Raw genomic sequence first — 25,519 nt, 5'->3', positions numbered from 1 at the left:
GGGGCGCCGTGCGGAGAACGCGCCCCGCAGCCCGGTCGTGGGCGCTAGGCGGCGGCAGGGGGGTGGGGGGGGGGGTGCGCGACTAGGGCACGTCCCGTTTCCGCTCCCCGCCCAGCCTCACACCGCGCCCCGCACAAAGATGGCGGCCACCGGCGCTACGTCATCACTGTGCTGCCGCGCCCCACGCTGGCGCGGCCGCTGCGCCCGCCGGGTTGTGGGTGATGAGCGTTCGTGGGCCAGACCCACGTCCTCAGATCAAATAGTGGAAGAAAATAGTCACAGCCATAGATACCAAAGGATACAATTACAAAAAATGAACACACATGAAAAGGACAAATCACATTGCAGAACAGGAGGGGGATGCAGGGGGGGGGGAAAGGAAGGTGAGTGTCTGTGAATTGATGATATTAGAGGTGGGGAGAGTGGGATGTTTGTGAGTTAATGGTATTAGCTCACAGACACCTCTCCCCACCTCTAATATCATCAATTCACAGACACTTACCTTCCCCCCCCCCCCCCCCCCGCATCACCCTCCTGTTCTGCACTGTGATTTGTCCTTTTCATATGTGTTCATTTTTTTTAATTGTATCCTTTGGTATCTATGGCTGTGACTATTTTCTTCCACTATTTGATCTGAGGAAGTGGGTCTGGCCCACGAAAGCGCATCACCTAATAAACCATCTTGTTAGTCTTTAAAGTGCTACATTGTCCTGCATTTTGCATCTGCAGTGTAGATGCACCCTTAGCCAGTTTCCCGCCTCTGAACATCCTTAAACCAGAGCAAGACGAGCCAGGAATACCATAGCAGCGGGGGTGACAGTAACTGCCATTGCTTGCAGCTAATGAGGAAGAATGGCCCTTGCGCAAGAAGGGGGTTTTGCGCAAAAAGGAGCCATCTACACAGCTCATTTTTGCGCAAAAGCCTCTTGCGCAAAACCGGGCGCTCATTACTTATGCAAATGAGGCCTGGCGATATTCCACGCTTAGCCTCATTTGCATATGTTTTTGCGGGAAAAGGCTACCGTGTAGACGTAGCCTTAGGGGGTAGAAAATGGTCCAGAAAACCGTGCGGAACGAATTCCTTTTTAAAGAAATGAAGCCAAAACATTCCGTCAATAAAAAGGTGTTTAACATGCTTAAACAAGGAAGTCGATTCCTGTCGAACATTGTGGCACAAACCAACTTGGACTTTCCCTTTTTATTAAAAAAAAAAAAAAAAAAAAAAAAAAGTCTGCTTCCCAGACCGTTCTGATATTGATTTCCTCGGAGCAGTCCCCATGCCGGGCTATTCCCTCCTGCAGCTGCCCTGCATCTGACGGCCCAAAGGCCTGGCATATCTCTTGGCCCTGTAGAGCTTTTCCCTAGTACCGGTTGCACCTCTATAAACCGGGACTCTGGTCTGGCAACATCCGTGGTCCAGCCTGACCGGATATTCCAGGATCAGAGAGTCCTGGGTGGGGGGGCCAGGAAGCCCGACATGCAGCTAAGCTGGGATGCCAAGTAGGGCATCCAGGTATGGGGAGATGATGGCAGGGGGGCCCAGAAATGACCTCTGGTCCTTCGTCCGGGAGGAGTCAGGTCCCGAGGATGCTGGACCAGGGAAGTCCGACCTGTTGCTCAACCCAGTCAGAGATTCCTGAGACCACTGGCACGCATTCCCTGTGACTCCGCTTCCCCTGCCCTGCCAGCTGCAAAACCCACCGTCCCTGACACATTTCAGTTCCCAGCCAGCGCTCAGCAGATGGCATCGGGGGCGTTGCAAGGGGCCACAGAGCCAGCAGAACCCCCATATTTAAACCGAGCTGCCGTTGCTCCCAGAGGGACAGACCCCGCCCCGCTTGTCTGCCAGCGCTGCTGGGCAGTGCCCGTGTCCCAATCGGCTCTCTGAGCGCCCGCTTATCTGGCAGGTGGAATGAAATCATGGGTCAGCGCCCCCGGCCACGGGATGCAAAGCCGTCTCCAGGCTCAGCAGGGCTGGACTCCCCGCCCTTGCATCGCGGCGGCGTTCCCCTGCTGTGAGAAGGGCAAATCAAGGCATGGCCCCCGGTGGGGCGCGGGGTTTCCCACCTTAAGTAATGCAGAGCGCGGAGCCAGGGGGCGAGGCGAAGGAGGAAGCGGCCGTGCGGACATTAGGCAACAAAGGAGCTGGTGGATTACTCAGCTTCAGCAACCGTCGCCTGACACTTGCTGGCAGTGACAGATCACTGGTGTGATTGAGGGAAGTTCTGGCTGGAGAGAAGGCTGTTTGAATCCAGGCTGCCCGGGGCCTATGTGGCCTCCCAGCTGTCAGCTCGGAGCCAACCCCATGGCCCAGGGTGGAGAGCGGGGTCCTAGCGCTGCTTGGAAGCCACAGAGGGTCTTGGCCAATGTCAGTTCAATTAAAAAAATCTGGGTCAGCCAGCAAAGCCCTCGCTGACTCCCTTGGAGGAATCATAAAATCCTAGAACACTAGAACCGGAAGGGACCTCGAGGGGTCATCGAGTCCAGTCCCCTGCCCTCCCGGCAGGACCTAGCGCCGTTTAGAGCATCCCTGAAAGATGTCCAGCCAACCTGCTCTTCAGTCTCTCCAGTGGAGATTCCACAACCTCCCTGGGCAATTTATCCCAGCCCTTAACCACCCTGACAGGGAGTTTTTCCTAATGTCCAACCTAAACCTCCCTGGCTGCAGTTTAAGCCCATTCCTGCTTGTCCTGTCCTCAGACGCCAAGGAGAAGAGTTTTTCTCCCTCCTCCCCGTAACACCCAGAATGTCGTTCTGGGGTTAAGACGAGACCCATCTAGCTTCTCCCCCTTTGTGCCACTGTTGCTCTCGTGACAGCGCACGGCTGGGTTTCCCTTCGCACGAGGGATCAGGGAAACACCCATCCAAGCCGCTTTTACCCACAAGCCAGCTCGTTAGCTGCGACTGTGCGGCACCCTCCCAGCTCCCCCTGTTCCAGTGGTGGTTTCGGTTCCCTGACGGCAGGGACAGCTGGAATCTACAGGCTGGAAAGTTTCTCCCAACTCTCGGGGGGCAGGTGACGAAAGGAAAGGCAGGTGGGGCTGGGAAGGACCATGTAACCCCGTGTGCGTCACGGCCACAGCGCCTCCTGCTGGCCTCCTGGGAATTATTGCTTCAGCCCCAGAGCTCCCCCTTTTTGTCCAGCGTCTCACCTGCCGAAACCTGTTATCCTCCACCACTTGGCTATGTCTACACTGGCGGGTTGTTGCGCCAGAAGTATGCAAATGAGGCTAAGCATGGAATATCGCCGAGCCTCATTTGCATACCTAATGAGCCACCCTTGTTGCAGAAGAGGCTCTTGCGCTAGAAGGAGCTGTCTACCCGGCCCCTCCTTGCGCAAGAAAAACCCAGGTAGACAATTCCTTCTAGCGCAAGAGCCTCTTCTGCAAAAATGGCGGCTCGTTAGATATGCAAATGGGGCTCGGCGATATTCCATGCTTAGCCTCATTTGCATACTTCTGGCGCAACAACCCGCCAGTGTAGACATAGCCCTTGTGTACCCACATCCCTCCCAGACCACGGCGTCCTCCCCTGGGGATACTGCCCTGCCACAGGGCCCCACACTCTGCCCCCCCCCCCGGGAACCCCGCATCCACTCATACCCACCTTGCCTCAGTGATCCAGTCGCCATCTAACCGCTTCCTGCAGGGCAAGCTGCCGCTGAAATGGCGCCGCAGCGTTGGCAAGGGGTGTGGATCTGCTGCCTTCTCCTGCCCTGGCAGCCTCCCTAGGGCGCTCAGGCCTGGCCCTGCGGACTGGGAGTGAGCTCTGCCTGCCTTTCCCCTGCCCTGCCCTCAGCTTCCCTGGCAGCCAGGTCCCGCCGGCTCCCCAGCTGGAGCAAGAGAGTCTGCGTCCACCCCGCCTGGAGCCTATATTGATACTGCCCTGGGCCGGGCCCTCATTGGCTCATTCCTGCCCCAGCTGCTGGCTCCAGCCCTGTCCCTGGGCTGGGTTTTACCCTTCAAGGGCCAGGGCGGGGCAGATGCCCCCTCACAGGCCCCATGAGTCCCAGCGAATGCCCCCCCAGGACACATCACGGCCTAGGCTTGAGGCCTGAAGCGCATGGACAAGGCTCGGGGCGAGAAGGGCCAGCTGCCACACCCCAGCTGGGGCTGGATGGTACTGCCCCCCGTGTCGCCGAGGGGGGGCGTGGAGAAGCGAGATGGGTCCCACGTGTGCCCCAGGGCAGCAGCCCTCCAAGGGAGCGCGCGGCCAGCCCTCTTGGGCCAGATCCCCAGCACAAGTCCCGTTACGCCACTGGTGAGCAGAGCCTTGGCCTTGTCCCTTAGCCCAGCTCAGCTGCTTACATCAATGCCACCGGTGTAAGCGCTTTCCCAGCTAATCCTGGGCTAGGGGGTGGGGTTTATGAGGGCGGGACTTATTAGGGGAGGGGGCTCTGAGGGTGGGACTTAGTGGGGCAGGGCCAATCCGGGCAGGACTTAGGAAGGGTGGGGCCTATGAGGGCGGGACTTACCAGGGGTGGGGCCTATGAAGGCAGGACTTATTAGGGGAGGGGGCTATGAGGGCGGGACTTATTAGGGGCGGGGCCAATGAGGGCAGGACTTACCAGGGGTGGGGCCTATGAGGGCGGGGCGTATTGGGGGAGGAGCCATAACACGTGGCCCTCTGGCCATTCTGTTTCTGTGCAGCTCCAAGCTGCCGAAGACTGCACCGTGGGGTTCCGCTGCCCCGGCGAGCTGGCTTCCACTCCTTGCTGGGCTTAGGAGTCTGTGGACAATTTGCATCATCTTTGGGCCTCAGTTTCCCCCTCTGAACACCGGCCTGCCTCCCAGGGGCCCTGCCAGGACGAACCCGCCGAGGAGGGCAAAGTGCTGGGATGGTCTGTTGGTGCGGGGGTCATTGTCTAGAAGGGCAGCTCCACACCTCTTGCCTAGGTACCTCACCAGGACGTCTCTCCCGTGGTCGGAGCCACACGCCTAGCAAGCCCTCTGCTTCGGCCCTGGCCGGGAAACACAAGCCGTGGGGGTGCAGGGGGCTGGGCCCTAGCTAAAAGCCAGGGCAGCAGAGGGTTCACAGAACCAGAGGGGAGGAATTACCCTTTATTGAGCATTAGCACTGAGCCATCAGCGTGGCCCAGGAGAGACCCAGAGAGGGCTCCGGGGGGACCAGCCTGGTTTATTCTCTAACGGGGCTCAGGAAAATCCCACCCACCCCCAAAGATAGACACTTCCACGGGGGCGAGAGCAGGCGAGGCCTTGGCCTAAACAGACCCATCAGGACAAACCTGGAGCGAGAAGGGCGGAAGATCTCCATTCACTTCCTCGCTCGGGCGGTTGGGTGCCAGGCCTGCCTCAGTTTCCCCAGCTTTGAAATAGGGGTAATGATGTTTCTTTGGTCTCGCTTGTGGCAAGGGCTGGCTCTTGCCCCTTGAATGGGAAGAGCCGGAGGGCACAGAGGCGTTGATCCAGGCTGGTCAGCCACAAGCTTTCCCCCAGGAGGATATCTGGGCCCACCCGGGAGGGCACGGGACTGTTCAAACTGAGCTCTCCTTTGGTTTTTTAATCCCCCTCCCCTCCCTTCCCGGAAAATCACACACGCTGGTTTCCTCACAATCTTTATTGGAGGAAGGTGTTTGCCGTCTGCGGGCGTTGTGTGCCCCCGATAAGATAGGTGGCAGGCGGATAAGATACGCGGGGAGCAGGGACGCTCTGTGTGGGGCGAGAAAGCATTTCGGGCACCGGGGAGTTCTGCAAGAGGCAGCTTTCCTCGGGCGCAGGGCGAAGCCAGGCCGCCAGCCCGACACGCTGCCCCAGGGTGCCCGGAGACTCGCTGGTAACCCCAGACGCTCCCTCAAAACGCCAGGCCGGGCCTGGCTGCAGAGAGCACTCAACTCGCAGCCCACGCTGGAAATTGGGCTGGCGGAGGGCTGGCGGCTGTTTGCTGGCCTAATTACTGGCCTCGGAGGCCAGGGGAAGGCAGACCCGACTCCACCTGTGCACCCCACCGCAGACTCACCCCCCCCCCCCCCATTCTCGGCTCCAGTGAAACTGAGGTGATGCCCGTGCCCGGTGGCTTCCGTGGCTGGTTGCTGCCGCGGTGGGGCCCAGGGGCAGAGCAGCAGGTCCTGGCTCGGGCCGGAGGCAGAGTTAGTGGGGGCTGGCCTAGCTGGAGTTTATCAGATCTCCTGCCCCGGCAGCTCTAGGAGGAATTCAGAACGGAGCAGGGGGCACATCTCGTGTGCCCTTTACAATCCCTTTCGGAGCAGAGGCAGCGCGCGCGGCCCGTCTGATGGGCACAGGGCCTGGGGTGCTTCCACAGCCCCTTCTCCAACCTGCCTCGGCCATGCCCCCTTGCCCGCTCCCTGCCTCAGTTTCCCCATCCGTCACCATAGGAGTAAATCAGCGAGCAGCTGGGGCTATGCTAGCGCGGAGGGGCTGGCCAGCTCTAGACAAGGCCCTGCTCCGTCCGAGCCCTAGGCCTCTCTGCAGGACGCCTGCCGTGCAAACCTCCTCGGCCCAGCCTGGCGCCTGCAGCTTGCCACTGACTTGGTGCAGCCTTTGCAGCACCAGCCGGAGCCCCGGGCTCCCACGAAAGGGGGCCAGGGCAGGGTGGGGGGCGCTGTGCCTGCCCATCTGCTCCTGCTGCGAAAACTCCCCACTGGGGTGCTTGGAAGGGCTTGGCCAGCCCAGGGCTTCTCTGTCCTTTGCTCCCTCGCTGGATTCATCTCCCGCACCCCCGGCCGGCTCTGCGGCGATCGTGGTCGGTCGAACCCAGCGACCTCCCCTCTGGGTCGGAGCTCAGCAGTACCAGCCTGCTGGAGGCTCGGCCCCATGGCGCTGCCCAGCCCTAGACCTTGGTCTCTAGCAGCGGGTGGCAGCAGCTGGTGTCGGTGGGGGGGCAGAGCCAGAGGAACTCCTCGGAGTTCCACCGCGAGCCGGGGGCGGCCGCTTCCGCCTGCTTCGCCAGCAGCGCCCGGTCGGCCTCCTCGCTGCCCGCGAGCCCCGCCAGCAGGAACGTGGACGAGCTACAGGGCTTCTTCTGCAGCTCCGGGGAGTCCTCCGAGTCCTGGGGGGAGACCGGAGATGGGGCTGGCGCAGGGGCTGACACCGGACCCTCCCCGCCTCGTGTGAGCCTCCTGCCTGGCCGTGCCACGTGCCACGAGCAACGTGCGCAGCCCAGCCCCCGGCGGCTCCCCAGACGGGAGGCACCTCTCAGCTCCCCGAGACCCTGCAAAAGCCCCAGGAAGTGACCCTGGTGACGCCCCAGGGCAGAGGCAGGCCAGGGGAGGGTCCCTGCCTTGCGCCGAAGCACCGTTTTGCCCAGAGATGCCCCGCCAGCTGCCATGCTGTGAACTGGGCCGTCAGAAATCCAGGGAGCAGCGTCAAGGAAACTTCCTGCCCGCCCTGACCCGGTTACCTTGGTCAGACTGTCTTCATAGGGGCTCTTCCCGCCCTCTGGGGACGACGTGGGTGGCTGCTTCATAATGTCCCACCAGAGCACCCCCCGGGGCATCTGGCTCCTCTTGGTAGGACCTACCGAAAAACAAGGAAAAGCAGATGGGCAAAGTCCCCCCTCTTGACAGGGGCAGGGCCTGCGCCAGCCCTTCGCCCACCTCCGGCGCCCTCCAGCCCTGGCACCCACTGATCAGGCCCCGGAGCGTGTCACGGATGGGGAAACTGAGGCACACAGTTTCATCTCAGGAGCGTGCTCCCCTCCCGTACCCCAGGGGCCTCCACACGCCGCTAGCCTCCAGGAGAAGTTCCTTTAGCTCTCTCCATGCCTGGGGGCAGCCCCCTTCTTGCCTGCCCTCTCCCCAGTCTCAAGCTCCCTGGGATGCCAGGGGCCCGCCCGAGGTCTGGCACCCCTGCCCACTGGCTGGGTGGTCACAGGACTTCCCTGCCTTGCCCCTCGCCACTGGCCTTACCTGTCAGGCAACTGATTAGCACCCCCACCACCACGGTGGACAGCGTTCCCAGAGCCCCGTAGTAGAGGTAGGACATGGCATAGAAGTCGTCAGCAATAGCCGGCCTGCAAAGGGAGGGACAGCAGGGTGAGTAGAGGAAAGTATGCCTGGTCGGCTGCCGGGATCCATGACCGGCTAAATCCAGGCTGGCCAAGGGAGGGCCCGGCCCTGGGGTTAGCCGAGGCGAAGTGTGGAAAAAGTGAATAAGGAAAAGCTGTTGACTTATTCCCACCATACAAGAACGAGGGGTCACCCAATGACATGAACAGGCCGCAGGTTGAAAACAAACCAAAGGACGTTTTTCTTCACTCAGCGCACAGTTAACCTGTGGAACTCCTCGCTGGAGGATGAGGTGAAGGCCAGGACTTGAACAGAGTTCAAAAAAGAGCTAGATAGATTCACGGAGGTTGGGTCCATCGATGGCTATTAGCCAGGATGGGTAGGGATGGTGTCCCCGGCCTCTGTTTGTCTGGAAATGGGTGACAGGGGAGGGATCATGTGAGGATTCCCTGTTGTGTTCACTCCTTCTGGGGCATTGGTCGCTGTGGGCAGACAGGCCACTGGGCTGGATGGACCTTTGGTCTGACCCCGTCTGGCTGTTCTGATGTTCTTATGAAGAATTCCTGAGTATGGTGGTTACCCCGCCTTCCCCAGCCTGAGCCCCGGCTCAGCCCTCGGCGACCTCCAGGCTGGAAGACGGGAATGTTTTTGGGACGGGGCTGACGGCTGAGCCTTGCGCCAGGAGCCCAACCCGCCTGGGCTCGGTGGGTCCTCCCACGACAGCCTCGGGGCGGCCCATTGGAGGGAGTTTGCGAGAGGAGAAATCCGCGTCCCGTATGTGGTCGGGTGTTTGCCCCTGCCTCCTCCGGCGCTGGAGCAGAGCCCTCCAAGGCGGCAGAAGCCCCCCATCGCAGCTGCCTGCCCACACCCCATGGCACCTCTCGGAATACGGCAGGGGGGTGCCCCCATGCTCAGGACAAAACCTGGGGGAGCGAATGGCCCACCCACCGGCCACCTTAAAGGGGTCAGGTCCCCAGCTGGCTGGCCCAGGGACAACCAGGCGCGGACCCAGAAATTCCCTCTGCACCAGGGAGACGCAGCCCTTTGTCCATCCCCTGCCGGCTCCGCTGACTCCGTCCGAGCCTGACCTTTCCAGGGGGGCAGAGATGTTCCGCGGCGGCAGGGGCCCCAGGACGATGGTGCCGTTGGTCCCCTCGCTCGCGTTGTAGAGCGGGCACAGGACTCCGTAGGAGGGTAGCACCCCCATGGTGGCCTCGCTGGGGGGGTAGATCGTGCCCCCCACGGCCACCCAGAAGGAGAGGACGAAACCAGCCCCTAAGCCTGCAAAAACCCCCTGGGAGCAGAAACGAAAGGAGGAGTCAGCCAGAGCCTGGGTAAGTGACGTGGCCCGGCCCCCCGCCGCCTCCTGGGTCTTGGGCACCTCCATGCGCACGGTCGGGTGCCTGATACCTAGGTGCCTTCCACGTCTCTTGGGCGCAACCCGTCTAGCGGCTGGCAGCCAACGCGCCCCATACAGCACCCGGCCACCTGCTCGCTCTGCCCCAGAGACAGGCCGATCCGAGCGCCAGCCCCCCACTTCCAAGGCACCCAGGCAGCCCCCCGTCCCCGCAGCAGGGACTTACGGCCGTGTTGCAGGCGGGTACGAACATCCCAAGGATGAAGGCTCCGAGCAGAGGCCCACTGATCACGCCCATGACGGTGAAGGAACCCTGCAGAGATTGAGACGGGGGGAGATGGGACCAAGCAAGCCAAATCCAGAGTTTCCCGGCTACACGTTTGTTCTTACATGAAAGCCAGCGTTTCTGACCAAGCAGGGCTTTCGGGGGAGAAGGGCCATGTTCATGCAAGACCAAAAGGGGGTCCTCAGCTGCCCACAGCCAGCAGCATGTTTCTACTGGTGGTGCACATCTGCACATGCGTTGGTGCACGGAACAAAAATTATTCCGCACACTCATGAAAAAAAAATTAGAGGGAACATTGCCCACAGCTGGTAGTATGTGTTTATATGGGTAGTGCACATCCACAGTTGCCTTGTAGCACAGAACAAAAATTATTCCACACATGCATGGAAAAACAAATTCAAATCAACATTGCCCACAGCCGGTAGCATGTGTTTCTATGGTAGTGCACATCCACACATGTCTCAGTGCACATAACAAAATTTATTCCGCACATGCATGGAAACAATTAGAGGGAACATTGCTCCCACGCCCACAGGCCAGGCCAGAAAGTCGGGCCAGAACCTTGAGCGTGTCTCCGTCTGGCTGGGGTGGGGGGAAGCTTACCTGCAGCACACCACCCCCCAGCAGAGACGACAGGGCCGCCACGGTGATGCACGAGGTGCCGTAGATCAACGCTGAGGAATGGAGAAAAAGCAGCCTCAGCCTGGGGGAGCAGCCACATGGGCCAGGCAGCCAAACATAAGGATCCCACCTCCCCCACCAGCCCCGGACTTACAGAGCCCCTTGGAGATGAGGGTGAGTTTCCGCACTGACAGGGAGGGCAGGTGGGGCTTGACCAGGTCTTCCACGGTGACGGCTGCCATGGCGTTGATGCTGGTGGATGCCGTGCTGGGGAGAGAGGGGGCACCGTCAACCTGTGGAACTCCTTGCCTGAGGAGGTTGCGAGGCTAGGACCATAACAGGGTTTAAAAGAGAACTAGATAGATTCATGGAGGTTAAGTCCATTAATGGCTATTAGCCAGGATGGGTAAGGAAGGGTGTCTCTGGCCTCTGTGTGTCGGAGGGTGGAGATGGATGGCAGGAGAGAGATGGCTTGATTAGCACCTGTTCTGTTCACTCCCTCCAGGGCTCCTGGCATTGGCCACTGTGGGCAGACAGGACACTGGGCTGGATGGGCCTTTGGTCTGACCCAGGCTGGCCGTTCTCATGTTCTTATGAGCCCAGGGGAGTCATGCGCGCCTGGGCACCGTCACCGTCACCCTCCAGTGGCAAAGGGGGTGGGGCCGGGTGATAATTGCACGACCACCAGGGGGAGCTGCAGGCGGAGCACGCTGCACCGCACGGAGTCGGGGGTGGCTCGGTAGAAGACGCTGCCCCCCTTGGAGTCAGTGCCCACCCCCACGCCCGCCGTACCCGGCGCAGCCTGCACCCAGAACTGCCCTTTCGACAGCAGCCGGGCCCACCGACCCTCCTCCTCACTTCCTGTCCCACACAAGGAGCTGGCGAGCCCCACCCCAGAGCCAGCACAGAGCCACAGAGCAACAAAGGGGAGTGGGGTGCGTTTAGCTGGGCCCCCAAACGGAGCCCAGAGCCGCTGTGGCGTGAGCGGATTCTAATATGACCCTAAACGCCGGGGCGGCTACCGCTGTTATAGAACGGCAAGTAAATCACATGCCAGGTCAGACCCGTGAGCAGAAAGGGCGAAGCGTCTGCAGGCCACATGAAAACCGAGAGCAACGTCCTGTCCTCAGAGACTAACAAAAATAGACGGGAGCATCGATGATTCTATGAGCTTTTGTGGATAAAACCCACTTCCTCAGATGAGCTGGACAGGAAATAACAGAAACCAAGAGATATATCCCAGCAGAAGCAGATACCTGCCAATGGTAGGACCCGTAGTGGGGGGCTGCCGGGGCAGAAAGGGAACTAAGGAAGTGAGTGTTCGGGGGAAGAGTTAGTCTGGGGCTGGAAACATGATGGAGACACCTAGGGAGGGGGCTTGGAGACTAGGGCCTCAGGCACCCTGCCTTAAGGGGTCTGGGGCATCCTAGACCCCCTCCTATTGCCACCTCACATCTGTATTCTGGGCTGTATTCTGGAAAATCAATAAACCCCTCTCTATTCTGCTGGCTGGTGAAGACTGTTCTGGCTGCTACAGGGGTGCAGGATCGGGGGAACCCCGGCTACCCCGCAACAATGGGAAGCTGCAATCACACAGAGAGACTCCTGAACTGCAATTCATTTTCAAATTTGACACTGGCTTGAATAAAGATAGGATGTGACTGACGCACTACAAAGCCAATTTCCCCTGCTTTTACCCTTCGCATTTTCACATCCAACGCTGTAGATGGGACACACCCAGCCCAGTTAATTAGCTCCATTAACACGGATCCTACCATTGACAGGTAACTGCTTTTGCTGGGGTATATCTCTTGGATTTGGTCATTTCTACTCCAACTCATCTGAGGAAGTGGAAATTTACTCACAAAAGCTCATAAGCCTTTTTTTTTTTTTGCTCATCTCTCATGTCTACACTGGGAAATCATTTCCCAATAACTTATTTTGAAATAAAAACTCCCCAAATAACTCTTTTGAAATAAGCTTATTCCCCAAGGAAAGCAGGAGTTATTATTTCAAAATAACCAGCCTCTTATTTCGAAATCACGGGCTGGTCGCGTAGACAAGCTCTAAGGGGCCACAGGATTATTCGTTGTTTTTAAAGTTAGACTAACCTGGCTGCCTTTCTGAGATGTTTAGCGGATTAACTACTTCGTGTTAATTACAATGATGTTTGGAAAACAGAAGGTTACACCAAAAGCCTTTGGTTTGAACTATAGGGTCAAGAGGCTGCCAGATGTATCAGAAATCCATTGGGTGCGGAGGGTCCTGCCGACTCAGATCTGCTTATGGTTTGGTGCAGGGGACCCTACTGAATATTCGTCTGTTCCCAGGGTCGAAATTCTGCAAGCCCTCTGCAAGTCACGGCTCACCCTCTCAGCCAGGAATCTAATCTCAGGCCCCTTCTCGGCCCGGTGTGTATGTAAGCAAGATCCTCTCCCGCTTCTTTTTGTAAGACATTTTAGTTTGCTAATAAGAAGCGGCTGTAAGCATGTTTTCGGGGTAAGATCGGAAGCCTGCAATGGCCGGGGAGGCTGGTTGGGGCTGACTGGGTAAATCGAAGTGTAGGAATAACCCCCCGCTGCCCCCTTCTTTGAGTTCTTCCTCACTGAGTGACCTCCGCTGGCTCCCCTGGTCACGGCTGCCCCCCAGCTGGGGGGGCCATGCTCAGCCCCTTACCTGAGGGTTCCGCTGTAGGCACAGGCCAGGAAGAGGCCGGGTACGCCCGGGTACTTCTCAAAGATGTCCAGGACCAGGTAGGGCATGTACTGCAGGGGGAGATGGCCACGTTACGGAGGTGTCAGAGGCAGGGGAGAGAGGGCAGCTAACCCCCGCTCTTCTAACAAGGGCTGGGGGGCAGAGGCAAGGAAAGCCCCCTCCCCAAAAAACAACCCCCCAGAGAAGCGGGTTCACAGCCTAATCTTGAACCTTGGGTGAGGCAGCTTCCTTCCCAGGGCCTGGGAGCGCTTTGCAAAGCATCGGCACTGCTGGAGAGATGGGGAAACTGAGGCACGGAAAGGGGGACGGGTCCCATCCTGGCTCGAGCAACCAGATCCAGGCGTAGAACCCAGGGAGGCCTGTTCCCCTACGCTCCAACCCCGAGGGAAGGGCCCCCTCCCAGAACCGGGGAAGGAACCCAGGCATCCAGCCGGCCGGCCCTGTGCTCGGCTCACAGCCTCTCAAGACTTAATGAGCCACGAGGCCACGTCAGACGCCCTCCGTCTGGCCTCTTGCCCGGAGCTCCTGGACTCAGGCGGTTCCCCCTGGCTGCTCAGACAGCTCCGGGTTTACCAGAGCAGGGTCCCTGGACGGAGGCCAGGCGGGCCGGGGGTACCTGGTCGGGGGCGGAGATGTATCCGGCCAGGAGCGGGTCGCAGTCCTTGTAGAGCGCAAACATGACGATGCCGCAGCCCACTGCGCTGGAGACGATGAAGAAGAGGCCCACTTGGTTGACCAGCAGCGCCCTGCGAACACGCAGAGATCATGCCTCGGCACAGAGCCAACACTGCGCAGAGCCGGCCGGCCGGGAGCCAGCTCTGCCCTCCCCTCCCCTGGCCCGGGGCAGGGCCTGTGTTTCTCCCCCTGCAGCAGAGACGGGGCAAACGCCCCACAAGCGGGGCCAGAGCTGCCTCCTTGCAATGGGACTTGGGTGCCTAACTCTCAGCGGTTCCTATGTACAAGCTGCCAGCACCGTCAGACCGAGCCTCCTGCTTTGGGGGCTAGTCCCTTGGAGACCTCCCAGGCCTGATCTGCTGTGGGGCACAGCGCCCCTCCACCAGCCAAAGCCATGAGCACGCCAGGGACTTAGCCCCTCTGGGAGCCAGGCTCCAGGCCTGTATCCTCCCTGGCCCTCAGTGCTGGGCCCTGCTTACTCTCTCCAAACCCAGCCCCACCTCGAGGGCAGGGGTCCGACCCCTGAGCAGAGCCCGGCCCCTCCCCTCTCCACACTGGGCAGAGCCCCCAGGCTGCTCCCACGCAGAGCAGGGGACAATCCCAGAGGATATGGCCCACTGGGCAACTCCACACCCCTTCCCCCAACCCTCCGGCACAGGGCAGGGCAAGTTGCGGCCCTGGGGCCGGATCCGGCCCATCGACAGCAGCTGGCCGCTTTCTAGTTCTATCCTGCTGCCTTGCCCCCAATTTCCAGGCGGTGGCTCAGGCAGCAGGATCCTGTTTCAGCGGCTCCCAGGGGCCGGAGCCAAGAGCCTTTGAAATAGCTGCAGCAACCCCGGGGGGTAGCAGTGGGGTCGGGAGCCATGAACCCTCTGCTGCGTTTTTCCTTCCACGCCTCTGGCCCCAGACAACTCTGGAGGGAGGCTCGTCCCCAGCCCCGCCCCCTTATGCCCCAGGCCCCGCCCCTTCCAGGGTGGAGCCGGCCTGTGACTACCTCCCAAAAGGCATGAAGTGCCCCCCCCCCTGCAAAAACTATTGACCCCCCTGCTCCAGGGGGGCAAATCCCCTCTTGGTTTGAACCCTTTCCCGTCCCATGGTTAGCTTGGACACTTTCCCCTTCGTGACCCCCCCCCCCCAGCTCCCCTCTTGGACCCCCGACAACCTCGCCCCTTTCCCCCGATCCCACCCCGTGCCGTGCAAATCTGAGCCCTGGGCAGATGGGGACCCATCACCCACATGGCTCCAGAGCAGAGATCCCTGGAAGCCGGGCGAGCTTCTAGAGAGAGTCTAGTGCCACCCAGCCGATTAGCAGAGCGCCCACCATTGGGCTGGTGTTATTTCCTTGTGGTGCACATTCAACCGCGCCTCCGTGCACATCACAAAATGTATTCCGCACATGGAGGGGGAAAAATCCACACATGGATGGAAAAAATGAGAGGGGACATCGTTCCGATGCCCCACCCCATGCCAGCTAGGACCCCTGGTCACATTTCATCCTTCACTACAATGGCCTTTGGAACTCCCTGCTGCGAGATATCAGCGAGGCCAAGTGCTTTAAGCGCGGGGATCTTTCTGCCCTTGCACAACACTGGCACCACCTCAGCCACTGATAAGCCCCTGCCGTACGTGTGGGCAGCTCCCAACTTTGGCACGGCCAGCCAGGTGGGGCAGCTACAGTCTCCCCCGGCCATTATCGGAGTCAGGGGAGGGTTATCGGCATCTGATGGCACATGGCTTGCGTCTATAGACTCAGACAGGAGGAGGGGGGAAGGTGCGTGACAGCCGGCGGGTTGGCATTAGAGATACCCAGCATAGGAAGGACGAAGGCCTCTCTTTGCCGCCTGCACCCTCCCCTGCCAGCCCAGACCCACAGCAACCTCCCTCCGTCCGCATGCTGGATAATGACCCCTCAGTCTCTGGCACAGCCTGTCATCCCTGGGCCCCCCTTCCTCCATCCTGCTGTGCCGAGCTGCCCCCAGCCGCTGGGCGCTCCCTTCCCAAGGAAGGGGGACCCTGCCTCAGTTTCCCTTCCCCCAGCAGGCCGCGGGGAGGAGAGGGGGCACTCACAGCTTTGCCTCACGCTCCGTCTTGCAAGCCACGTAGCGCTGGACCTGGGCCTGGTTCACGCCGTACATGGAGAGCCACACCAAGGTGCCCCCAAAGGTGAAAGTCCAGAAGGTGTAACGACTCCGGGGGTCCGGGTCGAAGCTGCAGGCAGGAGAGGGCGAGACACAGATGAGCCAGCCCCACGGCGGGGGAACCTTCCAACACAGACTATTTACCCAGCCCCATAAGTGGGCAGGCTTGGGGGGCCCAGACCCCCGTTTTGGGAATGCCACCTTCCACCCCAGGAAGAGGGGGAGGCTTTTCAGAGCTGTCCTGGCACCAGGAATAGCCAGGAGGTCACTGGGGGTATCACAGGGCCCCAGGACACAGAGTGCTGGCCTGGAGAATCACCCCATTAGAAATCGAGACTGGCTGGGGAACACCCTGGGGCAGCCGGCAGCCCGGCTTAGCAAAGACATCAGGACTCGTGGGTTTGACAGGGGAGTCTAGTGGTTAGCGCATGGGGCCAGAATGGCCGTCGAGCCCAGTGTCCTGTCTGCCGCCAGCAGCCTATGCCAGGTGCCCCAGAGGGAGTGAGCAGAACAGGGAACCATCAAGTGATCCCTCCTCTGTCGCCCATTCCCAGCCTCTGACAAAGAAGCTAAAAACACCTTCCCTACCCCTCCTGGCTAATAGCCATAGATGGACCCAACCTCCATGAATCTATCTAGCTCCTTTCCAACCCTGCTAAAGTCCTGGCCTTCCCCACATCCTCTGGCGAGGAGTTCCACAGGTTACCCATGCGCTGCGTGAAGAAAAACGTCCTTTGGTTTGATTGAAACCAGCTCCCTGTTCATGTCATCGGGTGACCCCTAGTTCTGATGGGATGGGAACAAGTCAAGAACTTTTCCTTATTCCCTTTCTCCACACCCATCCTGATTTTATAGCCCTCGATCCCACCCCCGCTTCGTCTCCTCTTGTCTAAGCTGAAAAGTCCCCGTCTAGTTCATCGCCCTTCTGTGATTCCTTCCCAGCTGTGGGAGAGGAGAGGGACCCAGTGGGTTCATTGGTGGGGGAGCTGGGAGTCAGGATTCCTGGGGTCTTTTCCCAGCTGTGGGACCTGGCCGCGCAGGGTTGGTGGATTTGTGGTGCGAAAGGCCCGTGCTGGGCAGGGCACCTACTCGGCCAGGTTGACCCTGGAGTGGTTGGCGGCGATCTCCAGGACGGTGCTGGGGCTGCCCAGCAGCAGCGTCCCCTGGATCAAGATGGCGATGAAGCCGGAGAGCATCACCAGCACCTGGAAGACGTCGGTCCAGATGACGGCCTTCATCCCGCCCTGCCGAGGGAGACGAGCCAAGTCAGCGCCCCGAGCAGCCACAGTGACCGCCCAGTGCCCGGGCTGGAGCAAAGCTGCACAGCTCTAGCGCCAGCAATGGAACGGCCTTGTTCCACCCGCCTGGGGGCCCGGCCCCACGCGCCAGCCGGTCCCCAGCTGAGCAGGGACACGGCCCACGAGCCCCCCATCAGTGCTGGGGTGGCCTGCCAGGGAAGAGACCCACAGGGCACCTGCCAGCAGCAGGGGGCGGGCGGGTACTCACTATGGTGGTGTAGAAGGTGCAGATGGCGCCGGTGGAGAGGAGAGATGCCCAGATATCCAGCCCGGTCACTAAAGCAAAGCAGGAGCCAGTCAGTGAGGGGAGATGTAAACTGGACCGGCTGGAGCGGGGAGACGGCCTGGCACAGAGCCCCGAATCCCCAACCCCGACTAGCAGGGCGTTAGGGCCAGAGCGCCCGGCCTCGCCCATCAGGCACCCGGGGGGACTGGAACCGCGCACCCGAGAGGCCCTGGGCGGATCCCAGCCGGTGTCAATCAGAGCCCCAGATGCTGCGCCGCGGCCATAGCAGTTGGGGGGCGGACAGAGCCCCTGGAAATGGCTGCAGCCGCAGAAGCAGCACGTGGCTTGTGAGCTGCAAGGAGCAGGAGCCGTGGGGCAGCGCCTGGGGGCCGGCCTTAGGGTAACAGGCACGGAACGCCGGCCAGTTCCCCTGCCAGCTTGGCCCCGGCCGCCCTAGGGAGAGGGAGGCGCGAGGGTGGGGCCAGGACGGACCTTGGTTGAGGATCAGCGCAGGGGCATAGATGACGATCCCCGTGTACAGCATCTGCAGAGGGACAACCGTCGGTGTGAGCGCAGGGCCCCCCCGTCAGACACCCCCGGACATGCCACCCTCAGACATCCCCCATCTCCACCCCTGGACACGTCCCCCCAGCCAGCCCCCAACCCCACCCCCAGACACGCCACCCGCCCCAGCCAGCCCCCATCCCCACCCCCAGACACACCACCCACCCCAGCCAGCCCACATCCCCACCCCTGGACACGCCACCCTCCCCAGCCAGCCCCCATCCCCATCCCTGGACACGCCACCCGCCCCAGCCAGCCCCCATCCCCATCCCTGGACACGCCACCCTCCCCAGCCAGCCCCCATCCCCATCCCTGGACACGCCACCCTCCCCAGCCAGCCCCCATCCCCATCCCTGGACACGCCACCCGCCCCAGCCAGCCCCCATCCCCACCCCCAGACACACCACCCACCCCAGCCAGCCCACATCCCCACCCCTGGACACGCCACCCGCCCCAGCCAGTCCTCATCCCCACCCCCAGATACGCCCCCCCAGCCAGCCCACATCCCCACCCCTGGACATGCCCCCCCCCAGCCAGCCAGCCCCCAGCCCTAGACACGTCCCCCCGGCCAGCCCCCACCCCCACCCCCGGACACGCCACCCACCCCAGCCAGCCCCCATCCCCACCCCCGGACACGCCACCCTCCCCAGCCAGCCCCCATCCCCACCCCTGGACACGTCCCCCCAGCCAGCCCCCAGCCCCACCACCAGACACACCACCTGCCCTGTCCAGCCTTATGCCCAATCCCCACCCTCCCCAGCCTCCCCCATCCCCAGTCCCCACCCTGCAGCCCCGCCCCCGCCCGGCCAGCCCCCGGCCCACGCACCGTGGCGATGATGTACTGGATGGTCCCGCACAGACGAACTTTCTTGCTGAATCTCATCTCCAGGTACTGCAAGAGAGATGGGGGAGGGGGGCGTGTGTGATGTACAGGAGCCTCCGACCCCTTTGCCCGTCTCCTCCATGGGAGGGGGCCCTGCTCCTCTGGGGCACTGGAATATTCAAGGGGCGGCTACGCACCCCGGGCAGCCCCAGCCTCATCTGCCCGCCCCCAGCAGAGCCCGGCCGGGACAGGAGCCCCCCGAGTTCAGTCCGCAGGGGGCTCAGTCTCGCCCCTTTCCTTGCTTTGTGGCGGTTTGTCCGGGCCCATCGGGGCACCCCCCATAGCCAGGGTGCAGAAGGGCAGCCCTCTCGGCTCCCCCACCCTGCCTGGGCCCCTCCCCTGGGCTGGGTTTGGAGGGGGACACAGTCAAAGGGGGCAGAGTTCAAACCACTCGACCCCTCCGATGAGATTAGCACTGGCGGCTCTGGGGCTCGGGTCCAGACCAGCCAGGGGACGGGGCTGGGGGCCCGGGCGCTGTGGGGAGCACGTGGGGTGTCTGAAGGAAACGTTGCTCTTGAGCGTCCCAAGCCGGGGAGAGAATCCCTCCAAGCTGGGCCGATCTGGCCCCTCGGCTAACGGCCAAGGGTGGGATTCAGCTCCTAACTCCCATTGGCTTTACTGGCCATCGGGCACCTCAATCCCTTGGCCGTTCGGGGAGGACGCCCCCGGGGCCGACAGCTTTCCAGTCCCGGCCCTGAGGTGCTCGCCTGCTCCTGACTAGGGAGCCGAGCGTCACGCGATCCAGCCGGGGATGCCTCATTGGACAGAGGGGAAACTGAGGCACGGTGCAGGGCCGCAGGTTCGCGGCAGAGCCAGGAGCTTCCCAGCTCTCTCCAGTCCCCAGCCAGCATCTGAACCACGAGGCCGCCCTTCCAGCTCCTGGAATAGCCTGGAAACCCGGATTCCACCCAGACCGGCCCCCCCTGCAGCGGCACTAGCTCCCCTCCTCGCACGTCATTGCACGGCTCACTAGTGCCTTCCGCACGGCTAACGCCACTTGGCGACGCAGCCACCGCAGGGCCCGGCCCACGCTCCAGCGAGCCAGCGAGAGCCGGGCTCCACCGTGGGGCCCTGGCCCGGGCGCTTGGCCAGCAGGGCCTGCGGTGCCGGGGGACCCGGCCTGGAAGGGCTGAGCACCCAGGCGCCGTCTGAGCAGGGAACCTGCTGCGGAATCAAGCTCCCGGAGCACTGAGCCGCCCGGGCTGCCTCCTCCGGAGGGCTCCGTCGCCCGGGCTGTTCTCCAAAGCCCGGGGGGCGTGGAGCAGCCAGGACCTGAGAGAGGCTCCGGCGTGGGCGAGCGTCGAGGCTTGGGGGGGTGGCGAATGGGGGCCGCCCTCGGAGAAGAGGCCTCAACGGGCCCCAGGCAGCAGTGCAGACCGGCCGTGACCCCGAGCGGGGCAGCGAAGGCCCAGCTCCGAGCCCCCCAGACGAGGGGGCAGGCAGAGGGGGTGTGGGCTGCTTCCCAGAATGCTTTGCAGCGCCCCAGCCCCTCCTGGGGGTTCCCACTTCACTCCCCCACACCCTGACCAAGAGCTGGAGTTTGGGGGCCCCGTGGGATGTGCGGTGACCGGGGCTCTTTCTGCCTTGGCACCAGGGGCTTCCTGGACGGGGAACCCCCTGCGGCTCCCCTCCCGCCGGCCTACGAGCGCCCTGAGTCCCCGGTGAAGGCCTCGGAGGTGGAGCAGGGCCCACGGGGGCCACCCGGGGAAAGACCCGGTTTTGGCTCTGGGGCTCTGATTGGGACCCCTCCCCCCCGGACCGATCAGTCCAAGAGGGGCAGCCCACGGCGCGCTGGCCCCTCTGCGGATCCGAGCGGGGAATCTCCCGGGAGCAGCGTCTCAGCGCCCCTGCTCCTGGCCCGGAGCAGAGTCTGCCCCCGCGGGTCTGGAAGCCGGGCGGGGAGCCCTGGCATGTGCCTGCGATCCCAGCAGGGCCAGGAATCCAGGCCGGGCGCTCGGCACCCCCAGTCTCCGAGTCCCCGGTTCTAAGCCCGTCCGCCCCCAGCCGGGAACGGAACCCAGGCCTCCTGAGTCGCGCCAGCGGAGCAGGGGGACGGCAGGATCCCAGGGGGCCCCTCGGACCATCCCTCCTCTGCCCCCCAGGTCTAGGGCCAGGGACTTGATCCGCTCCTCTTATCCCTGGTGTTTGTTAGTGATAAGACTCTGCCTGGCCAGCAGAGAGCTGGGCCGTTCCTGACCCTCCCCACTCAGCACCTCGAGGGTTGGGGGTCGGGGGTCAGGAGGGAGGGAGGGAGGGGCACTGGCAGGGCTGGGGGGAACCCAGAACCGGGGGGCTGCAGGTGGGGACTGAGGGGTACCAGCAGGGCTGGGGGGAGCCCAGAGCTGGCAGAGCCGGGGGGCTGGGGGTCAGGAGGGAGGAGCCCGGCTGGGCTGGGGGGAGCCCAGAGCTGGCAGAGCCGGAGGGCTACAGGCCAGGGCTGGGGGGCACCAGCCCAGAGCTGGGAAAGCCGGGGGGCTGTGGGTCAGGAGGGAGGGGCACCGGCAGGGCTAGGGGGAGCCCAGAGCTGGGGGGCTACAGGCCAGGGCTGGGGGGCACCAGCTCAGAGCTGGGAGAGCCGGGGGGCTGGGGGTCGGGAGGGAGGGGCTCGGCTGGGCTGGGGGGAGCCCAGAGCTGGCAGAGCCGGAGGGCTACAGGCCAGGGCTGGGGGGCACCAGCCCAGAGCTGGGAGAGCCGGGGGGCTGGAGGTCGGGAGGGAGGAGCCTGGCTGGGCTAGGGGGAGCCCAGAGCCGGGGGGCTACAGGCCAGGGCTGGGGGGCACCAGCTCAGAGCTGGGAGAGCCGGGGGGCTGGGGGTCGGGAGGGAGGAGCCCGGCTGGGCTGGGGGGAGCCCAGAGCTGGCAGAGCCGGGGGCTGGGGGTTCACCCGTGGGGAAGGCTGCCCCACTCCTGCTGCTCCCATAAGCGCCCCCGCCAACCCCAACACCCCCTCAAACTCACAGCCCCGAGCAGGAGCCTGAAGAAACCCCCCCAGGGTTTTTCCTAGGACCCCCCCTCCGCCCAGGCCCTGCGGGCGCCCTCACCTCGTAGGTGCTGGTCAGCCCCAGGCGGTAGAAGACGGGCAGGAAGAGGTAGGCCGTCAGCAGGGTGTTGAGCAGCTGGCCCAGGCACATCCACAGGAACTTGAGGCCGTAGCGATAGGCCTCGGCGGGCACGCCCAGCACCTGGATGGCCGACATGAAGCTGGCAGAGAGCGAGAGCCCTACGGGCACGGCCGACATCTGCCGCCCCCCGGTGAAGAAGTCCTCGCTGGTCTTCTGCCCGCCTTTGGCGAGGGCGTAGAAGAGCCCGATGCTCGTGGAGATCAGCAGCATGAGGCCGAACACGCCGTAGTCCCAGAGGCTGAAGGTGAGCATCTGCGGCACGAACACCTCCATGCTGCCCGCCTGGGACGTCACCGGACCCTGGGCTCCCCCCGTCTGGCCCACCAGAACCAGCTGCCAGCTCCGCTCGCAGAGCAGAGCTTTGGAAAGTGCCTCGCGCCCCGGTCGAAAGACAGGGCAGAAATAAACACCCGACGGGGGGACACAAGGCTGCCGAAAACCCCCTCCGACGAGCCACGTGGATTTCACCACGGGAGAGGGGAACAGATAATAGCGCTTGCAACCAACCAAAACAGCAAATCGCGCCTGGAATCAAAGGGTTTCAGAGACAGACACGCGCAGGTTGGACCCGGGGCGCACACGCTCTGTTTCTCGTGTCAAGCTGGAGAGGGGACAAATATTTTCGAAGCAAACAAACCCACCAACAAAATCTGGGCTGGGTGCTTTCCGGGAGGGGAAAAAATCAAAATAGGTTACACCCAGAAATGTCCGAGAACCTCCAGGTTTTCCAAGGGGTGGGTAGAAATTGAAAGACGGCAGGTGGATCAAAACCCAAAAAGGTGCCTGTCTGGTCTGTTCAGAACCTTGTCCCACCCTGCGCCCGGCAAGTCGAGAGGCGATGGCATCGAACAGCAGGTGGGTTTTAAGCCGGCACGATGCTTAAAAGGCAGCAGCAGGTTCAAATCCTGACCTGAGCTTTGTCAAAATGAGATTCCTAAAATCTCCTTTGATGGTGAATTTCAGAAGCAGCTCGATAACTCAATCAAACGCCGCTGATCAAACAGGAGAAAAGTTTGCTGCCAGTTGGAACTACAGTGCCCCGGGAGGCTGCCTGGTGATCCAGGACCACTCTGGGATGGAGTGACTGCTCTGTCCACCTGGGCAGCTCTGAGCTGTGGTTTTCTTCAGGAGCAGCTCTGCCAGCAGCTCGCCGATAAGGGAGGAGGTGACTTAGTGTTCCCCGAGGTCTGTTGATTTATTTGATGGGAGACCAAGGTCATCCAGGCTTGGCTGAAAGGAACCGGCGTCCGGTGCCAGGCACCCTTTCAGTGCTGGTCGCCGAGGGCCCGTACTTGGAAGTCATCAGGAGGAAGTTTTTAAAGAGGCTTTCCAGCCCGGGGCCCGGGGCGTGGTGGCAGGCTATGAGCAATGCATTGGCACATCCACCGGCGTGGAGAGAGTGTAATCAGCGAAGGGACCTGCCAAGGAAACTGTTCCGAGCAGTAAGTGTCAGGTGCTTCCTGGTAAGGGATCGCAGAATGGGGGAGAGGAGAGAAGAGCTGGATGCAGCAGGGAAAGGAATTTACAGCCCCGCTGAGGAAGGCCGCAGGGCGCTGTCACCGGGGAAGGGAGCAGAGAGCTTCCCTCTCCCTCTGCACAGCTGTCCGGGATGCTGTCGGGCGCCCCGCCGTGCGGATTCAGGCTCTGAGGGACACGCACGCAGAGCATCAGGAGGTGGTGGGTAGCCTAGGGAAACTCCTGTGCCCCCAACCTTGCCGGGCCGGGGTCAGTGTTCCCAGTAAGCTGGGCATTTGTGTAGCTGCTCAGGAGACATTCCAGTGCTGCCCAGCTGACTAGCAGGGGGCTCACTGCTAGGTTTGTGTTTCTCTGGGTGGTGCACATTCACACACGCCTTGGTGTACATAACAAAATTTATTCCACACTTCAAAGAAAAAATCCACCCATGGAAAAGTTTAGTGGGCCCATTGGCCGGGATCTGGGGCAGAAAGGCGCTGAGTGACCACTCCCTGTGGGAGCCCAGATATTAGAGGCGCCCTGCACATCTGAATCCCAAGGGGATAGGAGTCCCCATGTGCCCACCCTCGGTAAATCCCAGCTGGGGGGCGAGAGAGGCAGGCGCACACCCAGGAAAGTTTGCAGAGAGGAAACCCCAGGGCGGCTTCATGCAAAGCCAGAGAGTGACACGGATGATCCTTGAATTCAAGATCTTCATCCCAGCAGGTCCAAGGAACACCTCCATCCTGGACAGACCAGTTTCTTTGGGGGACGTCCCGCACGCTGCATCCTTGGGGGATTAGGGCAGGGCAGGAAAATGACTCAGGCACCTGCAACTTCTGCCCTGCAGGCCTGGCTCCCCAGCTGGCCTCTCCGGAGCCATCAATATGTAGGCAGAATACGCTGGGCGCGGTGAAAATTCCCCATTCTCCTTCCTACCAAGAGGCAGGTTTCCAGTGAGATGGAAGTTCTCCTGGGGAGGCCGCCGCATCACCTCGGAACGTGTCAGCGTCTGCCCCGCGGTTGACGTTTAGAATCCCCCCCCCCCACCCCAGGCGTTTGGGCCTCTTAAAAAAATGTCCATCAGAAACCAAACATTCTTGCGGCAAATACCCCATCTCCCAGCCTGCTCCTGTTAGAAACCTTCCCGGTTTAAACCTTCTCCGTGGCGGGACGTCTCCTCCCCAGCCCCCCTTCCAGCCCCGCCTCGGTCAGGCCCTACACGTGGAGACACGAGCTGCCCCTATTTTTAGGGAGAGCTGGCTGGGTTAGTCCCTCGCTTTACAAACTTCGAAGAGCCCCGTGACACTTTCAGAAGGAACCAAACGGACCAGAATCACGTGCTGTTGTGGGTATAACCCACTTCCTCCGATGTACTGGTGTTTTCACAGCACTGGGGTTCCCGGTCCCGTCCAGGGCCCCGGCCTCCCTGCGGCCGCAGGGAAACTAGGTGAAAAGGAAGGGAGAGAGAGATTTCAGATCTCGCCTGGGAGCTGTTATCGGTGTTTGGACTCTGCGGAGGACAGGGAGGCTGGGTTAACCTCGCCGCAAGGAGCAACCCAAAGGCCTTGTGTGCCGGCCAAGGGTTTGGATAAGCAAGCGCAGCGATTAACCCTTTCTGGTCCTGCCTGGTCCCGTTTCAGGAAAGGCCTCCTGCTTCCTGAAAGCCTCTGTGGGGGGCTGAGAGGGAGCAGGGGGGGTTAAGGTGGCTTGAAACCCTTTTGCATCCCAGGGGTGGTCTCCAACGGAACACAGAGCCACCCCTGGGCTGCTGTACCGTGCACTCCGGGGGCTGCGAGCGGGAAGGCCCCTTTCTCAGCTGGAAGAGGTTCGCCGGTGGCGTTCGCAGCCCTTTGGGCCATGGGGACCTTGTGGCGAAGCAAGCCCAGAAAGTCCCTGGTTGACTTCCTTTCTGAAAAACCTTCTGCCCTGCCTCTCCCTGGAGCTACTCTGATGAGCTCAGCACGCCCCCGCCCCGGCTCACAGGAGCCTCCAGAGTCTGTGTCATTAATTCCAGCGCCTGATCATCTCAGCACAAGATCCTTCCGCAACCTGTCTCCGCTCAATCCACAGCTCCAGCTGCAGCCACGCCTCGGGCCACGGGCCACGCCCTGAGAGCCAAGACTTCAGCAAGTATTGAAGGAAGCTTGCAGGCTAATAGAGCCTGGCTCTATAGTCTAGCGGGCAAAACTGACCT

General features: G+C 61.8%; 1 protein-coding gene across 1 annotated transcript; it reads right to left on the bottom strand.

The window, feature by feature from the left end:
* Nucleotides 1-5,562: 5,562 nt before the first annotated feature.
* Nucleotides 5,563-22,398, bottom strand: SLC5A5 (solute carrier family 5 member 5). The gene is made up of 15 exons (XM_075902755.1): nt 21,787-22,398; nt 18,691-18,756; nt 17,793-17,844; nt 17,283-17,350; nt 16,866-17,020; nt 15,706-15,846; nt 13,580-13,709; nt 12,925-13,013; nt 10,403-10,515; nt 10,231-10,301; nt 9,568-9,654; nt 9,073-9,278; nt 7,886-7,989; nt 7,378-7,493; nt 5,563-7,026 (listed from the first exon to the last, which is right to left on the bottom strand). Exons 1-15 carry the CDS (start codon nt 22,138-22,140, stop codon nt 6,808-6,810), a joined length of 1,971 nt encoding a protein of 656 aa, XP_075758870.1. The 5' UTR covers nt 22,141-22,398; the 3' UTR covers nt 5,563-6,807.
* Between the last annotated feature and the right edge of the window lie 3,121 nt (nt 22,399-25,519).

This window comes from Pelodiscus sinensis, chromosome 19, assembly GCF_049634645.1.
Source record: "Pelodiscus sinensis isolate JC-2024 chromosome 19, ASM4963464v1, whole genome shotgun sequence".
In the NCBI taxonomy this organism is placed as follows: Eukaryota; Metazoa; Chordata; order Testudines; family Trionychidae; genus Pelodiscus; species Pelodiscus sinensis.
The sequence above is the reverse complement of the archived record's forward strand: the minus strand, read 5'-3'. Positions and strand labels throughout refer to the sequence as shown.